The sequence below is a fragment of the Acinonyx jubatus genome, chromosome E3 (assembly GCF_027475565.1).
Source record: "Acinonyx jubatus isolate Ajub_Pintada_27869175 chromosome E3, VMU_Ajub_asm_v1.0, whole genome shotgun sequence".
NCBI lineage: Eukaryota > Metazoa > Chordata > Mammalia > Carnivora > Felidae > Acinonyx > Acinonyx jubatus.
The window spans coordinates 9,681,154-9,700,025 of NC_069398.1; the positions used below are offsets into that span (position 1 = coordinate 9,681,154).

Genomic DNA, 18,872 nt, shown 5'->3' on the forward strand with positions numbered 1-18,872 from the left:
TGCACGAACAATGCTGCATCTGGGAATTGAATCCTACAGAAAGCTATCAGACCCACATACGGGAAAGAGAAACGCTCAAGGAGGTTCCTAGGAGCAGTATCTGTAAGGGAAGCAAACAACATAAATGTCCATCACTAGGAGAATGACTGTGTCCCTTCCATGAGATTCTGTGTCACCCTTAGAAGGATGAAGTCTACTTTATGTGCCGATTAGACAGATCAGCATGATAGATACTTACATAAAAAAGCCATGGACACACATGCTCCCCTTTTTGTAATAACAAGGGGTGTGAGTGTCCCAGCACCTGCTTCATAGGGGTGCCTTGAGGACTAAGTGGGTTAACAGATGCAGAGTGCTGCGGAGAGTGGTCCCCACTGCAGGCCCTCAAGTGTTAGATGCTGTTCTTTCTGTTGCTCTTGCCATTAATTGGTCTGTCTTGCTGTGGGCTAAGCTGCAGGATGGTAATTTCAGAAAAGGACGAGTATGACGTTTTTCTGGGGTCACATGGCTCTCAGCAGACATGTATGCCACCAGCTTAAGTTGGCTCGCCAGGACCATCTGATATTTATTTATTTAATCTTTTGAGAGAGAGAGAGGGAGCGCGCACGTGCGCGTGAGCAGGGAAGGGGCAGAGAATGAGGGGGAGAGAGAGAGAGAGAGAGAGAGAGAGAGAGAGAGAGAGAGAGAGAGAGACCCAAGCAGGCTCCATGACCAGCGCAGAGCCCGATGCAGAGCTCCAACGTGAGTTCATGACCTGAGACGAAATCAATAATTGGACGCTTAAATGACTGAGCCACTCAGGTGTCCCAGGACCATCTGATTTTAAAACTGAAACATCTGTGTCCTGGATCCCCTCTCAGGGCTGGACAAACCGGGACAGCTGACTGCTCTCCATATGCCCCTGGTGGCCCAGGTGCTTTAGGAGGTACCCAGATACATAGTCATTATTGCTTTTCATGTGTAACAGGGGGGAAAAAAACATAAAAATGGTGTATCGGAATTACTCAGCCTCGAAACAGAAATACACGTTATAACATGGATATACCTTCAGAACATTGTGCTAAGGGGAAAAATAGCCAGTCGCAAAAAGACATATAGGAGGTTCCTGGAGTTTGACTCCTCTATGAATGTGTTCACGGAGACAGGAAGCAGAACAGGGGCTTCCAGCGGCTGGGGGAGGGGGAAATGGAGAGTTCTTGTTTTAATGGGTACAGGGTTTCAGCTTTGCCAGATACAAAGCGTTCTGGAGAGGTATGGGGGTTTGTGGTTGCAGAGCAGTACGAAGGTACTTAATACGACTGAACTGTTAACACGTAAAAATGGTTACGATGGCAGATTTTCTGTTAGGTATATTTTACCAGAATTTAAGATTTGTTAAAAAGAAAAAAAAAAAGTACATCACATACTGCAAATATTGTCACATAGGGTAAAGCTGAAGCGCTATTGAATTGAACGTTAAATTGAACATGCGTCTGAAAGAACTGTGCAGATGATAGAGCAGTGGAAGAAGCTGGGGAAATATGGCGTGTTTATTCTGAGCTCACATTGAAGGTGCCTCCATCCTTAGCACGATCAGCTTGCCCAGTGCCCTGGTCCTCCACCCCCTGCCACGCACACACATTTCTGCTCCTCACATGGCCCACCCGCCGCATCCACGAGGCCTCGATCTGGTGCCCCCGGGGTCTGCACATACCCGGCAGCATCAGCGGGTGGAAGTCTTGAGTCCTGACATTCACAAAAACTCTGTGCTTAGCCTTTGCCTTGCCGGTCGTCGGGAGTACCTCTGGCAGATTCTTCTCAGCATCCTGTATCAGAGAAGGGGGTTCTGGGCCACAGCCTGGTGGGCAGGAGGAACGTAGAGCAGTTGAGGGCTGGCTCTGTGTTGTGCTCTTTCCAAGTGGAGGCTGAGAAGGTCCCCGTTCCCTCCTCGCCCTGTCTCAGGCTGCCAGCAGGCAGGCTTGGCTGTGACAGGGCTCCTGGGTACTAGAGGGACCTGAGAGCTGAGCTGTCCTCCCCCCCCCCAGTTCTGTGTGTCCTCATGCCCAGAACCATTATGCATCTTAGACACACACAGTGTCGAGGTGGCCCCCCGGGAGCCAGTTCCTAACTCTCACACCAGCCGGGAGAGGAGACAGGTCCGTTCGATGGGGCATTTCCCAAACCATGCTCCACAGGGCATCCCCTGGGGCTTAAGCACAGAAAGCTTTCCAAGTTCAAATCTGGCTGGGTCATTATACTGCTGTCTCCAGTTCAAAATGTCTTAAGCTTCTGATATTCAAGATGGCAATAATAATACTATTAAATAACAGCTAACATTTATCAAGGGCTTACTATATGCCCGGTGCTACAGCACAGATCTTCAGGCATTATTTTATTTAATACTCCCAACACCTGAGGCTTACTGAGACGAAAGTAACTCGCTGCAAGTCCAGGCTTTCAGGAGCAGGCCTTAGGGAAAAGATGAAGAAGGAAAAGAGGAAGAGAATTAACTACCATATTCGTGCTTCACTTAAAGCAGCCCTTCTTAAACTTTAAAGGGCACACGCATCCCCTGGGAATCCTGTTAGAATGCAGAATTTGACTCAGTAGGTCCGAGGTGGAGCCTGAGTTACTGCATTCATCCAAAGACCAGGCTCTGAATAGGGGGGCATTTGAGCACCTACACCTGGCATGGAACTCATTCATTCACTTGTTCATTTGTTCACTCATTCATTCACTCATTCGTTCACTCGTTCATTCATTTATTCATTCATTTACTCATTTGTTCACTCATTCCTTCCTTCCTTCATTCATTCACTCATTCATTTATGCAAACAGTCTAGTAGCAAAGGGCATGACACTCTCTGACATCTGGATCCAGATTCTAATCCTGATTCACTAAGCGGCAATTTTTGAGTCTCAGTTGCCCATCTGTAAATTGGGAATGAAACTCACATTTTATAGAGTTTTTGTGAATATTAAATGCAATAAAATGTGGCAAACATCTGCTCCAGGGTCTGGGGCATGGTGGACAATTTCATAAATGGTCGTGGTTTAGAGCTTATTTCAAAAAAAAATTTAATGTTTATATTTGAGAGGAAGAGACAGAGCGCGAGCAGGGGAGGGGCAGAGAGAGAGGGAGACACAGAATCCAAAGCAGGCTCCAAGCTTTGAGCTGTCAGCACAGAGCCCAACCTGAGGCTCGAACTCATGAGCCATGAGATCATGACCTGAGCCGAAGTCAGACACTTACCCAACTGAGCCACCCAGGCAGCCCCTTTTTTTAAATTTTTTTAATGTTTGGAGCTTATTTATCATTCACTTATTCCCTCATTTCAACAAAGATTTTCACATGGTTCCATTAAGTTTGTTGATATTATAGCCAATTTATTAATTGAAATAAATGACTTATTTATTAAAATAAATCACTTATTTTTACATTTACTTATTTACGTATTTCCACAAAGACATCCCAGTGGCCACGAAGGCTGCCAGTGAGGGGCCTAGAGTCACAGTCATAGAGGAGTGGCTGTGGACGAAGAAACATGTCTCCTAATGGTTTTCACAAGAGGTAGGGACAGGCACAAGAGATGAGTGGTGGGAGCCACTTGGCACATGACTCCACCAGAAGAGGAAGAGTGAGAAACGTATGTGGTGGGGAAAGAGGGAGAGAGAGAGGCTGGAACTGGGTAAAATGTCAACAGATCGCAAGCTGTTAATTATCTGAGGAGAACTAAATATTATGTAGGCAATTATAGACAGGCGTTGGAAAGCAGTGATAGGAAAGTTGGGCCCCAGCCGAATTGCGTGTCCCCTTGAAGAAGGGCTGGGAAACTGGTTTCAGTGTGCAGAGCAAGCTTGTTACTCTGAGAGAGAGGGAGAGTGAGGGGGCCGGTGGAGGGAGCCCAGGGAGGGGGAGTTAGGGGTCCCCTCGACCCCGCCAGTCCAGCCAAGCCAGGCACACAGCACTTTGCTTTGAAAGGCAGCCTTACCCACCCCCACCCCACCCCCGCATTCCCCCTCCCCGGGCTCTGGGCCTGGAATCCGCAGCCCCCTCCCCAGCCGCCCTCCCTCCCCCAAGATGTCATCTTTTGAGACGATTTCATGTGGAAGCATCGCTAAGTAAATTCGCTAAATGCCTATTCATCCCCGTCAGATGGGGACTCGGTGAAGCGGTAAATGTGAAAATGGCCCCAGCTCAGGGCCCTGAAAGGCGCTTTCTGGGGTTGCCAAATGGAGCTGCAGCCACTGACCCTGGGAGGCCTGAGGCTTCGCGCACGGGGGCCCAGGAGCCCCGGCCCGGCCCCTTCAATCCTCCCTCTGAGGCCGCTGAGAGGCCCTATTTATTATTCCTGCTGCCAGGGACCCATTCAGAGGTTAACTTGTCCCCGTATTCATCAGGACGACGATAATGAACTGTCCCAGAGTGGCAAGGGGGTTGGTAAACAGGAACTGCTGAGACACGGAGATCGAATGGGCCTCTTGAGGGTTTGGAAAGAGAGATTGCTTTCATTTTTTTTTTATGGGCTGATCTTGTTCCCACCTCTCCCCGCAACTTCGGGAGGCCCTTTGCCCATGGCTGTCTGTAACTTGGTATGAGGCACACGTGGGCTTTACCTTGGAGCATGTGGGCAGGATTGTCCACACACGAGATGCACCGTTTTCCAGATGCGTGGGGTTAGCCATTTGGCTGCGTCCCTGGAATTTACCTCTGTGCACCTCGGCAGGGCTTGGCTTGCGTGTTCCTATTGGATTTACTTCAGTGTGGACGGGGGTCTCTCTGCTACCGCCAGAATGGCCGCCTGTGTATTGGTGTTCATTTCAGTAATAGGATGGGACATCGGCAGGGCTCGTTTTCACTGCAGCGTCCCTTGACTGCTTTGTGCCCCCTCCGCTGGAATTATGAGTTGGTCAGCATGCGTCATCCAATCACAGAATAGGGGCTTGCAGTGGTGCGGCTGCAGGGAGTTGCAGGGAAATGAAGAGTGAGGCGTGGGGGCTGCTTAGACCAGATGGTGGCAGGTGGAAGGAGCAAAGCACTTTGCATTTATTGCGCACCTACTATATGCCCTTTAAATACTCCCAGCTATCCATTCGTTATATACGTACTGAGAGCCTACTGTCTGCTGGGCAGTCAGGGGGGTTCAGAGAAGGCTACCACCCAGATGTTAAATTGCTCACCCTTGGGTCAGGAGTGGAGCGGCGATCTGCCTCTAGACCTTTCTGCTTCTAGAGCCCAGGCATTGCTTTCTAAGGCACCTACCTGCCCCCCAAAGTTCTGAGAGCCTCCATTCGGTTCCAGGAGTGTCCTTCCTTTCCACCGCCTCCATCTGGTCTCCCACTTTGAAACAATGGTTAACCCTTTCCTTCTAAGTAAAAATTCCTGAGCAGAGCAGATGATAAAGGAGCTGTCACTTCAGCACCGTTTACCTGTTTGGGTTTATTCAGCAGAAGAGGCGACTGCATTTCTGGCAGATGGAGACCCGTGTGACTGCCTTTTAAAATACTGTCACAGCTGTATGCACAAGCTGATTAGCTGTGACTACACTGCCTGCACCGAGATTGATGGCGATAAATTTGGGATAACAATACTGGGAACGACGTCATCTGTTTCAATCGCACTTCATATTTTTTAAAGCTCTCTCAATTGGTAGCCCACTGGTTATTCAAGGACTTAGTATTCATTCATCCAGCAACCATTAATGTAGCTCCTACCATGTGCTAGTGAGGAGCAAGTCCCATTAGTTTCTGTCCTGATGGAGCTTACATCATAACGTAAACAAGTTTAACACTTGCAGGTGACAATAAAATAGTAATGGAAATAAAGGGATATGATAAAGATGGGGGTGGGGGAGGCTGATGCCACATTAGGTTGGGTGGCCAGAAAAGGCGTCTCTGAAGAGGTTACATTTGAAAGGAGACCTGGATGATAACAGCAAGCCAGACCTGGAAAGATACAAGGCAGAATTTCCCAAGGACAGCACGTGCAAAGACCCTGAGATTGCTGTGTATCGCATTGAGCTACACACTAATGACTTACTGTTTGCCACGCCCAGTGCTGAGTACTGGAGATTCCAGAACAGCTAAGGTAGTATGCTTATACTCAAAGAGTGTACAGGCTATAGGATAGGTAGGATACAAACACACTAATATCCCCTTTTAATGTAGTGTGGTAAGCCTAGGGTGGTGACCCATGAAAGAAGATGCTTTATTAGCCTGTATGGACCTTATTTCTGTGACCACGAAGGGAGCCAAGACTCAGAAAGTGTCCATGGTCTCTGGAGGACCCTGACCTTCCTCTTGGTTTGTTTCCACAGGACGAATGACCAGCTGGTGGCATTTCTCTCCCGATACCGAGATATGAATTTCCTGAAGTCACACGGCCGGGACAATGCAAGGTAGCACATCCTCCCCCTACCCATGTGCAAAATGGAAATGAAAATCTGAGTGATCATTTTGGGGCTTCCTTTGAGGCTAGCCTAGAGGAAAGTAGAGGACAGGAGGAAGGCATGGCTCGGGTGGGCCCCTGCCCCTTCCATGTCGGGTCTGCAGCAGTCTTTCCCATCAGCCAAGGACAGGGATAATAGTAAATGCATCTCCTCTCGTAATAGCCCTTTACACACCCCCCCCCCAACACACACACACTGAGCACTTTCCTGGGTCCATTATCTCATTATGGCAACCCTTTGAGGTAAGTAGGGCAGCCATTGTTCATTCCCACTTTATTGGTGGGATGACTGAGCCCCATAATTTAAGTGATGGCCCAGATCATTCACTGGGTCAGCCATTCAGCAAACACTCACCCAGTGCCAAGCATGTGCCAGGCACCCTTCTAGAGCTGAACAAGACAAAATCCTCATTCTCATGGAACTTACTTCCTGGTGAAAAAGAGTCTCATGCCAGCATGGAGTTGAGCTCATATATCCTGATTCCCACCCTTTGCCCTCACCAGTGCCTCACTCTTGCTGCCCAAGACATTGGCAGGGATTCAAGGCACCAAGAAGCCCAATCTGGATCCACAAATAGCATGCTGCAGTCCCACTTTCAGCAGAGTCAATATCTCTGTGGCCAGAGATCAGCTACGAGGGATTCAGTCTCAAGCGCCCCCTTTAGGGGAGATCACATGATAAGCCTCACCGTCCTGATGGCAAACACCATTAAAAAAAAAAAACCAGCCCAGATCACTGACATGCTGGCAGCTTTTTCTAGCTTTGAACTCAGACCATAACCTGGCAGCACATGGGATAATTTTAGCTCGTTGATGTGTTTTGTTTGGTTTGGCTCTTGTGTTGGTTTTGTTTTGTTTTGTTTCAGTTCAAGTGCTCCATTTGAAAATGAATAGCCCCATTTAAAAATAGCAATGTTTCCCAGGCACATCCAGCTCATCTTAAAAGATCCAAAGGTCCACTGACTCTGGACCTCAGGTTTCTCATTGGAGGCTATCACCTGGGTCATAGACAAAGCCCGTGTTCTCCTGTCCTCTCCTGTGCCCCTTCCCTACCTGGCCCCCACTGGCATTTCAGTTTGTAGTCTGCTTCAGGCGTTCTGTGCAACTGCTGACTGACCTGCCCTCTGGCTGGCTCTGTAACTCAGTTTACCGAGGTACCTAGAGCAGGGGTGGGGGGGGGAGGGGGGGACCAGAAGGTAGCCTTGAGCTCCATCTCCTGAGCTCTCCAGATGTAACCTCAGAATCCTTTGTTGTGTCATTGCCTAAATTCTAACTCTGATTTCATCCAGCTGTTTATAGCTTGTTCCCATCCTACTGACAGCCTGCTTTTTTTACATTTAGAAGGAGCCCCCAGACTTGAGGATGCTCTGTAAATCAGCATGATTTACAGATTAGCATGAGCATGTTCCCACCGCTAAAGGGAGAGAGGCCTGGGTAGATCAAGAATTACAGCCACTGTGTGATGTGTTCCTGATAAGTGCCCTTGCTCTGCTGACCTTTTCCCTGTGGGATCCAATTTCATTCTTAGGGCCACTCAATGCAAAATAAGAATCATTATCCCCATTTGTCAGGAGAAGAAAGGGGTTTTGGGGAGTCTAAATGATTTTCCCAAGGTTACACAACTGGTAAGTGTTAGAATTTGAACCCAGTTCTCTGACCCCAAAGCCCATGGGAGCAAGGTAGAGCTGAACATGATTCCATTCAGGTGTTAGTTATCAAAACTGGCCCAGATGTTAGTGTCTAGGCCCTTAGGTTACCTCCAGGTAACCTTGTAATACGTGTTTTGTGCAAAGTTGTTTCATCAGAAAGGAGCCCATTGTAATTTGATAGACTTGTGTCTGAATTATTATCCACCCTGGTATTATTATTCCTGCCTAGTTGGTATTTATTCTCTGTCCACTATTTCTAGGCCCAGTGCTTGGGACTGGGTATGTAGCACAGAGGTTAAAAGCGTGGGCCTTGAGGTTGTACTTCCTGGATCAGAGTCCTGCTCTGCCATGTCCTAGCTATGTTGCATTGGACAGGTGTCTTAACCTCTCTGAGCCTGTTCCCTTACCTTTATAGTGGAAATAACAATAGGCCTACGCTCTTGGGGTTGAGAGGATTAAATGAGATGCTGCATATAAAGCATCCACCATATAGTAGATGCCCTATGTGATGGTGGTGTTGATGATGGTGATGTCATGGCTATGATAAGTGTAGGATGAAAATATTGTGGTGGGAGAAATAAATAGATGGTATTTGGGCCAGAGTTACCCCGCTGGGTGTGTGAATACCTGTCTGGTGGATGTGCGTCAGTAGCTGACAGGTAATACCCACATGGCACAAAACAACATAAAGGTTCCGGCTAAGATGTTGTTGGCACTTCCTGCTAAAACTAAAACCCAAGGATCTCCGAACAGAAAAGCTCCCATATTCCACTACCCAGGAATGAGCCCTTGGCTGGTTTTCTCTTTCTTGAATGAATGAAGGGCAGTAATGTCGTATTAATTTCATAGTAAAATGAGCCATTACCTGCCACCCTCTCCTCTCTGTCAGCTGGGGCCTCACCTGCTGATGAGTAACCCTAGCCACTGTGCGTCTTCTGTTGTCCCCTCCCCATCGCACAGAGCTGGGCATGGCTAGGCTGCAGACCCTGCACGGGTGATGTGTTATAAAGGACCCTTGGTGGCAGATGACAGAAACCCAGCTTAAACTAGACTCAGTGGGTAAAGGAAGTTAATGGAAGGAAAACCTTGATCTCTGACTTCAGATATGGCTAAATCAAGCAGTTCAAATGCTTTAATCACACCTAGACTCCATTAGTTCTTTTCTTTTCCTTTTTATTGGGGGGGGCGGCATTTAATTATTTACTATTCCTGGAGTGGGTTAAAGTAAAATAAACACATCAGATAGCCAAGTAGTTCACTGAGGGGAATCTTTTTATTTTTTTAATTGAGATGTAATTGACATACAACATTATGTTAGTTTCAGGTGTATGACCTAATGATTCGTTATTTGTATATATTGCAAAATGATCATAATAAGTCTAGTTGACATCTGTCACCCCACATGGTTACATTTTTTTTTCTTGTTGATGAGGACATCTAAGATCTACTCTCTGAGCAACTTCCAAATACACAGTACAGTATTATTGGCTATACATCACCTCCCCCCAGCACGTATTTATTTCACACCTGGAAGTGTGTACTTTTTGACTCCCTTGTTTAGTTCTATGTTCCTTTGTGTTGGTTGGATTTTCTGGCTCCAATGGTGACTTAGTAGCTTCATTTTAGAGACGGGGAAACTGAGACTCAGGTGAAGTAATTTGGTGAAGCCCACATAATTACAGCAGTGCTAGGACTCCGGCCCAGGTGCCTGTGTCCCCAGAGCCCAAGCTCATAATCCTTGTATGATGCAGCCTGTCTGTATTCTGGGCCTGCTTTCCTCCAGGATGCTGGGTGGCTTTCAGGCAGCGACTCTGCTTCTCTGGGCTTCACTTTCTCCCTTTGAAAAAAGAAAAGTGGATGAATAAGATGGTCTCCGAAGGCACTTCTCCTTCTGACGCTCTCTGCTCCTGGACCAGCCCTTGTAAAAGACATTGTGACAAAGGCAAAGAGTTTAAAGGATCAAACGATGTGGAGGGACCAAAAACAAGCAGTAAGATACAAAATAGGCCACAGGGTGCCTCAGTTTTTAGTTCCACGTGGCTCCTAATAGCAGTGTTGACCTTCTGTCCCCATCTCCAGCCCTTGGCAGCCAGTGTGGATTCCCAGCTCCTGCTCCGCAGGGATGGCATAAAGGCAAACTAATATTTTAATAGTTACCAAATTGGTCCTGACTGTTCCTGTAATTAAATGAAGGGGAGTGTTGTGTTCACCATTTCTCCTTGCTTTCCTCCAAAAATAAAGTCGATGCAATGAAAGGCACGCAGCACAGTTACTGTTTTCCCAGTTAGCCTCTGTAGGGTGAGCAGAAGCAGGTGTCCTAAAGCTCACTGAGGGACTAAATATGTCCTTGCAGACTAAATAGGTCCTTGCAGTTACCCTGGAACTCCTGGCTTCTGTTCAGGGAGCATTGGAGAAGTTTCCCAAATGTCTGCAACCTGATTGTTGCGGGGGCCGGGGTGGGGGGTGGTCTGATAGGGGCTAGAAAGGGAAGATCCTTTCCACCAGCCAGAATAGGGTTTCCTCTGACACTTTCTCTGCCTCAGTCCATCTGAGCTCTCTTGCTGATCCAAGGTCCACAGGCCCCCATGCTGAGCCCAGGGACACATTGTGGTACAGGGGCAGGTACATGAACATTGGAGGCCTGGCACCTGTGTTGAAATGCTGGCTTGCTCATGTGATGGCCATAGGACTTCAACAGATGGCTTTGACTCTCCAAGCCTCTGTTTCCCCATCTTTATAAAATGTGAATAGGGAGATGGGCATTGTGGAGGACGGAGTGTCCTCGCTGACCCTGGGAAGGCCCTGAACCAGGCACTTTCTGGTGTGTTGTCTCATTCCCGGCTCACTTGGCAAGTGAGATCTTCGAGATGAGTACAGCTGAGGCTTAGAGAGTTGATTTTACTTGCTTAAGGTTCCACAGCGAGCAGACCGCAGAGCTGGGACTGGAACATGGCTCGGTCTGGCTTTTAAGGCCTGATTTTATCACGCCGTGATTCATGACCACATCTGACAGGACCTGCAGTTTTGCCTTTGGGGCGTACAACTGAAAGAGCAGAATCCTGCTAACTTTAAGCAGAAGTATTGTGGAAATGATGAGGAGAGGAAAGATCAGGTTCTTCCCCTCCTTTGTAGAGTCGGTGTCTTCCAAATTGTGTTCCCCATCCACCTGTAGCGTGAGAGGTGGATTCAGGTACTTCACAGACAGGAGTGCTGGGAAAGCTAGGTACTGATCGCAAGTATATCAACAACAATTGATAGAATTAGCCGTCTGCCCCATGGTTTCATAGAAGTTATGCTGAGAGTAAGACTCAGTTTAAAAAAAAAAAAAAACACCGTTGAAGCTATTCAAAGTTGATTTAGGGAAAATTATTAAGGGAGCTTTCCTGTAAGTGCTATACATAAAGCACTTGGCACAGCAGGTAGGAATCCACACTCTGGATTCTAGGTGTATGACCTTGGCTGAGTGACATCGACATCAAGCACCTGTGTGTCAGAGTTGTTAGAAGAATTCAATGGGAGAATATAGGGATAAACTCTTGGAACAATTAGTTGGGCGTGTCAACTTAGTGACAGTGATGATGGAGAAGAATCTTGAAAATGGCATACATATGATTAACATTTTGCAAGCACTCCTCCAATTCTTATGGAAACTAGCGTTTGACGGGTAAGAAGGCTAGACCAGTAGGAAACCAGGAGGGGTCCCAGCCCTGAGGTTGGAAGTGACATCAGCAAGTTTCTTCCAGCTGTCAGGTCTGGACCCCACCTGCTCTAAACAGCACTCCCCCCGACTGGGCACCAGAATGACAGCCAAGCAGCTTCAGCAGCCCTTTCTCTCTGACATTGAACTCATCTTCAGACCCACACCTCCCTTGATGTATAAACAGGCAACTGTTTAGCCAATAGTTGGCAAATCCATTGAGAGCCTGGCCAGGAACCTCCTCCAAGCAAATCTGTGCTCAGGAGGCCCTTTGGTGCCAACATGCTTATCAAGAGATGGGCTCACTCCCCAGCTGTCTTATAGCACCATGATTGATGTGAGGAGATAATTAATATCTCATTTCCAATGGGGAAAGCAGATTGCATTTCCCCTTTGCTTTTCTTAAACCCAACCAGTGCATTTATCACTGTTTGCATGTTCACTGTATTTAATCCAGTTATAGCAGGCATGTCAAAATAAAGCTTTGCGTTGCACCAGCACCCACACAAAGCTGTGTATGCATCTCCTTTCTTGGCCCCCACATGCGTTTTGAGGTCAACTTGGGAACTTTTCTTTTTCCAAAACAATACGCATCGAAGTTAGACAAAAGACTAGAACAAAAGTATGTTCAGGGTGTCATCTCTGAGAGATGGACTTTGATTTTTTTTTTCTTTGCTTTCTCTTTCTGTTCTAAGTTTTCCGTGAAGGATGTGCATTACATTTATAAACAGAACAAAAGGCAATAAACGCTGTTTTTTAAAATGTGTGAAAAATTGTGGAAAACCACTTAGGCTTCAGTGGACCTTTAGCCTCTTGGAAGTAGAAGCTGATTGGGCACCAAGCACCATGAAGACCATATGGCTACCAAGTCAGGGGATTCTGGGTCCCAGGATTTGGGCCCCTGACTTGGCATCTCTTCTCAGTCTTCTTTTTTCCCCCACCCTTGGATATCAAACACAAGTCCGCTTTCTTCGCACAAGGCAGTAGTAACAGTCACATGTGAAGGGTTTCCTGTGTGCTGGGGAATGTCCTAAATACCTTAGTGAGGTTACTTCTTGCAAGTCTCAAAACTACCCCATGATGGAAATGCAGTCCTATCAGGCTCAGTTTTCAGATGGGAGCCCAGAGGCTAGCTAAGTTAAACACACAGATTATAAGTGGGGAGGCTGACTAGAACCCAGGAAATCTGGCCCCAGGGTCTGTACTCCTAGGCTCTGTATCACACTGATTCCCTCAGCATGTTCACTGTGGGGCTTCCTGCCATATCCAGGTAGATGATGCATTCCCCCCACCAATCAGGTAGGGTCTGCCTCTCTCGCAGTTGACCTGCTCAGATGTGTCAGCAAGGCTCTCACTCCAGCCACCTTGACTTCTTTCCATTCATTTGAGCTCTTGCACATGCTGTTTTGGTCCCCAGTAAAGCTCTTGCCCCCAGATCTTCAGATGACTGATTCCTCCTCATCCTTGACGTGAAGCTTCAATGCCACCTCGTCAGTGAAGCCCTTCCCCAACAATCTTCACTAATGACGTCTCTGTCTCTTTATTTTCTGTCACTGCGCCCTTGAGTTTTTCTATATAGCACTTATCACAAACATCTAATTACATATTAATGTGTTTTGTGGCTCTTTGTGTCTACTTACTTAGTTATTAAGAGCAGGATTATAGCTCAATGGCTAAAAGTGTGGCATCCAGAGCCTGACGGCTAAGGTTAGAATCGCACCCTTGGCACTAACCAGCTGTATGGCTCTGGGGAAATTACTTAGCCATGTCTCTGTTCCTTCATTTGTAAAATGAACCTTCATAGGGTTGTAGTAAAGACTAAATGAGAGAATATGGATTTAGTGTGAGGAATGGGATCTGGAAAGTAGCAGGTGCTCAATAAATGGTAGGTGTTATTCTATTTTTTATGTCTCTCCCTGGGAGATGGAGAAGGGTAGGGATGATGTCCATCTTGTTCACAACCAGATTCTCAGCACACAGACCTGGGGTAGTGAAGATGCTATCTGGAGCTGCTGAACGAGTGAATGCTCCAAGCCCCCTGTTCTTCCAGGTACTTCAGAGTAGAGACATAACAGTTGACCCCAGCCGAGGTCAGGAAAGGGGACAATCCAGCCTGGGCCTGAAAGAAACAGACAGTAGGGTCCCTGTGGAGCTGCCAGACTAGGTCCCAATGAGCTGAATCCTTGCTGACTGGTAGCATGAAAAGATGATGTATTCATACTGCTCGGACAGAATTAGAAAGGTGCCCATGACCCTTGTCACCTCCACTACCACAACCATGGGCATTGCTTATTAAAATAATCACAGGAGATGAAGTTCACTGTTTGTGTGGGGCTCTGGGCTTCTGTCCTTGGTGCTGAAATATCATTGCTTTTTCTGGACATAGAGGTGTGTAATTAGTTCTGGAGGTGTCCTGCCCATTCCTGTCTACCAAATCACAGGAGAGAGAAGAGGAGAGATAGAAATTTTAAATTTGTAGCTTGATGAAGGAAAAATATTAAGCATGTTGGTGAATATTTATGGAGCACTTACAGTGTGTTGAGCACTACCCTAAGCCGTTTCTACGTATAATCTCATTTAAACTTTTGCACTAGCCCTCTGAAGTAAGTGTTATTATCATCACCATTTTCCATGTGAAGTTACGTGTTCAGGTTGTCCAAGGTTGGTGGCCTACCCAGCACGTGAATTGTGTAGTCCAAAGCTTGGCCCCTGCATTATACGGCTCTTACGTGTCAGCACATTCACATAGCTGGCTGATTTCATACACTGCGGGCTTTCGTGCTTTGTTCCATGACTTTATTTTTTAACTAAAATGCTTAGGTTGTACTTAGGCTAAAGGAGTAATCTGGATTCAGTGACAGATCACTGGACAGGAAAAGAGAAGAAGGGGAGATTTTTTTCCTAGGCTATGTGACTTTGGATGTCTTTGAATCATACATCCTCTCAGTGTGTTGGGTTTTTTTTTTCAATCTATAGAATTAATTATATTAACTGATTGCTAAGATTCCTTCTTACTCAGACACGCTGTAAAATCTGGGGAGCAGAGTTCTTCCTTTTCAAACTCATTATAGGACGAGACAGTTCTGGAATAATTCCACACTCAATGAATATGCCAAGACTGTAGCCAGGGAATTAACTGAATTAAGAGACCTTCATTGTCTGCCTTTTCTGAGATCATGTTCAAAGGCTACAGAAGGTTTCTTAACTGACCTTTTCACACACGGATGAGAATGAGGACCCCTGTCCCCTTCCATCCAATTTCCTTTGATGCTCAGCTGAGTACAACTTGGTCCCTATGACATCTCAGTAGAATCCTATTTAGTTATGACTTTGTTCCATATTGTGCCAGTAGAGAAAGTCCCTGGAAGGCAAACCACCCCTCCCTGAAATCCTAGGAGGTAAAACCAAATGCAATTGATTCCATGTTTGCCCTCAGGTAGTCTGTTCTGAAGACAGAAGTCTTTGTGACATCTGGCAGGGAGCTCTTCCAAGACCAACAATGAGCCCTTTTCTGTCACTTTTCTCATTTCAGCACCGTGTCTTTTTGAGGTAGTGAAAATTCTCAGATACTCCCTTTGGATCCTTTTACAAGGACCCTGGCAATCAGGACAGAGCAGTTAAGAGCTTGCATGGATTCATCCAGACATGGATTCGAGTCCAGGACTGTTAGCTGTGTGACTTTGGGGAACGCCCTTAACCTTCTTGGATTGAGTTCTTTTGTGTCTCAAATGTTTGTTAGAAGAATCAGATACCTGGTTAAGGGCTGCTACTTCCTTATTGAACAATTTCATGGCTTTTACTCCTCCCTTCATTCATTGGCTCAATAAATACTTACTGAGCACCAACTGTATGCTAGGTACTAGTCTAGGCACTAAGGATACAGCTTTGAACCAAAACAGGCAAAAAACTCTCTGCCTTCTTGGGACTTACATCTAGTAAGGAGACAGTAAACTAAATAAATACCTTGTATACAGTAGTACAAATTTTTAAGTTCTATGGAGAAAAATAAAGCATGAAATGGTGGTCACAGATGTGAGGGATTCTGGGAGGGTATAATTGCTATGTAAGAATGGTTCACTGTGTAATGACTGGCTCAGTCCATTGCTGGAATGAATAGTGCTTACTGAATACTTAGCAAGGACCTTTGTAAACCTCATCTGTCAGCCTTTCACAGCTGATTCAGGAGGGTGTTAGCACAGGTGTCATGGAACTCATCTTCCAGATGAGGAAACTGGCATTCCAGAGAGTCAAGCCAACCCCATATCTCCCCATCTGCGAAGACAGAGTCATCATTAGTACCCAGATCCTTTTTTTGTCTGCTCTGAATTCCACCTGTTGACTCGGTTGCCCTCACATAATCAAATCATCTGGAAATGAAGCTAAATATAAGAGAGTGTCTTTGGTCATCTTCTGTGTGTTTGGCCCAGTGCTTAAATAAATCTGCTCTCCACCCTCAGGTAGAGAATCACACACCCTTGACTGCTGAACCAACATTTATGAAAAGGCACACCCAGGTATTTGCCTACTTACCTTGATTTCCAGCCATTCCCTTTTTCAAGAGATGGCAAATGCATAGGGTAGAAAACAAAATGCAAATCACTGTCCAAGCAGTTGATTCCTTTCCCCTGCTAAATACCCAGACTCTGGGCCTCTGCCGCTTTATCCCAGTCCAGACGCCCCTCTTAACCCAGGAACTGAGACCTGGGGGGATTGTTTGTCTCTGTTTACTCATAATTAACCAAAGCATGCATTTGCAGCTTATCAGTTTTCAAATGCAAGTAAATATAGCAACCAATCTCCCACCCCATGAATATTTCATTTTGGAGATTACTGCATAAATATTGTATTTGGATATTATGGTCTGGGACATCACATTAAAATTGCAAGACGATGCTATTCTCCCACATAATGGAACACAAAATTAAAAGGCTGGCCTATGGAAAGAAAACTTTTGCATGTCCTCAACACCTGAATTTTGTTTCTTTGTCTCTCTGAGTGAGTTAGTCTTGGCTAGCACATAAGTTCTTGTAGAAGTTACCTAAAATTCAAAGGTTTAAGCAGGGTTAAGTGTCTGCAATTTAATATTATTATATAATTAGCACCAGACAGAGCTGAGGTAGGATTTTATTTTCCTAAACTCAGGGGCTTCCTTTAATGGACCCAGTTAGAGCTGAGTTTTGTGTCAGTGGAGTGATACGGTAAGTATATTGGAAAACCTTCGAGTGACTCCCAGAGAGAACGTGGCTTTGCTGACAGGGTGGATTTGCACTTGGAAACGTGTTAGGAGGGATACCTGGGAGGGATACCTGGGTCTTCTGGTTGGCTTGTATCCTCTGTGTGTCTGTGGAAAATTTGTCAGCCTTCTCTGGGATCCCATGTATCTGTCTGGAATGCCTGCCCCACCCCCTCTTCCTGGATATAACAGAGTGACTTAGAGAATGTCACAGCTGGGAAGTACCTTACGATTACCTAACCCATGGTTGTTATGACTGATGGCCCATGTGCTGGCTTCAAGGCTAGGGATATGTTTTATTGAATCAGAGCACCTTTTTTTTTTTAATGAATTTGAGTGCTTTTCAAAAACTGCCTTCTCTACTTTGCTGACTCCACCAACCCTGTGGTCTTCTACCCAGCCTGCCTCAGATGCTTCCATTATCCGTCTGACTCCTGTAGGCATTTAATATTACAATCCAGACCTAGCCCAACTTTGGTCATCACTTTCCAAAGTCATGTTACCAAAAGGGAAACTAAGACTCAGGGCCATCACTTTCCAAAGTCACTCAACTCGTTACTGGTAGAGCTGCACCACCATGTAGATGGAAAGCACATTTCAGCAGAATAAGTCAGCAACATAAAGAAGATGTGGTTTATATATACAATGGAGTACTACTCAGCAATGAGAAACAATTAAATCTTGCCATTTGCAACAACATGGATGGAACTGGAGGGTATTATGCTAAGTGAAGTAAGTCAGAGAAGACATATCATGATGTTTTTGCTCATATGTGGAATTTGAGAAACTTAACAGAAGACCATGGGGGAAGAGAAGGGGAAAAAATACTTTCAAACAGAGACAGAGGCAAACCATAAGAGACTCTTAAATACAGAGAACAAACTGAGGGTTGATGGTGGAGGGGGAGGGGGAAATGGGTGACGGGCATTGAGGAGGGCACTGGTTGGGACAAGCACTGGGTGTTGTATGTAAATGATGCATCATGGGAATCTACACCCTAGGCCAAGAGCACATTGCACACATGGTATGTTAGCTAACTTGGCAATAAATTATATTTAAAAAATGAAGTCATCAACATTTTTAATACAGTCATCAGTTTTGCTAAGAATTCAGTGGATTGCTGAATGCTGAATTACTGATCATGATGCTCAGTGAGTGACCAGTATCTATGGGCAAGTTCTCTCCTTAAGCAGGAGGAAAGTACTGGGGATATGGATTTATTAGTGAGGTTCCACACACTTCCCTCCAGTGGATGCTAGTGGATTTGGGAGGACACACTGGGAGGGATTCTTTGTAGAATTCAGCATGTCCAGCACAATGGAACTATCTACAGCTTTTATACCCTGAAGTCTGGGCATCACGGTAGATCTTTCCCGAGTCACTGCCTTGCACTGTCCTAGGAACTGTGAGGAAAGCAGAAAGGAGGAACCCAGAGTCAGTTCTAATGATAATAGCATCTACCTGGTGGGGGACTGGTAACTCTAATCTGAAGACATGCAGGTTCAAAGGCCTCTAAGACACATGATGGATGTGCAGACTGGCATAGTGGAAGAGAGGTATTTATGTGCCACGTCCATGGCTATCTGCTTTCTCTAGGGACTGAGATGATTCACATCCATCATGGTAGTGATAAAAGTTTAAGTTGTTCAGGAATGTATAGGACTTTTTCAACGGCAAATGACAGAATCCCATTTCAAAATGCCCTAAGCACGTTACTGAAGAGTCCGGGTGAGTCAGGCACAGTGGGATCCAGGGTCTCAAGCATAGTCATCAAGACTGTCCCTCCCTCTCTCTTTCCCTCCCTCCCTCCCCCTCTCCTCCTCTCTCTTTCCCTTCCTCTCTCTGTTTTCTGTGTTACCTCCACTG

At 46.1% G+C, this 18,872-nt stretch overlaps 1 protein-coding gene across 2 annotated transcripts in view; it reads left to right on the top strand.

Moving 5' to 3' along the window:
* The window catches only part of XYLT1 (xylosyltransferase 1), a 306,120-nt gene that overhangs the window by 255,843 nt on the left and 31,405 nt on the right, over positions 1-18,872 (top strand). For both annotated transcript variants that reach the window (XM_027042948.2, XM_053213227.1), the window contains exon 6: positions 6,297-6,377. In XM_027042948.2, coding sequence (XP_026898749.2) covers positions 6,297-6,377 — 81 coding nt within the window. The remainder of the gene's footprint in view (positions 1-6,296; positions 6,378-18,872) is intronic.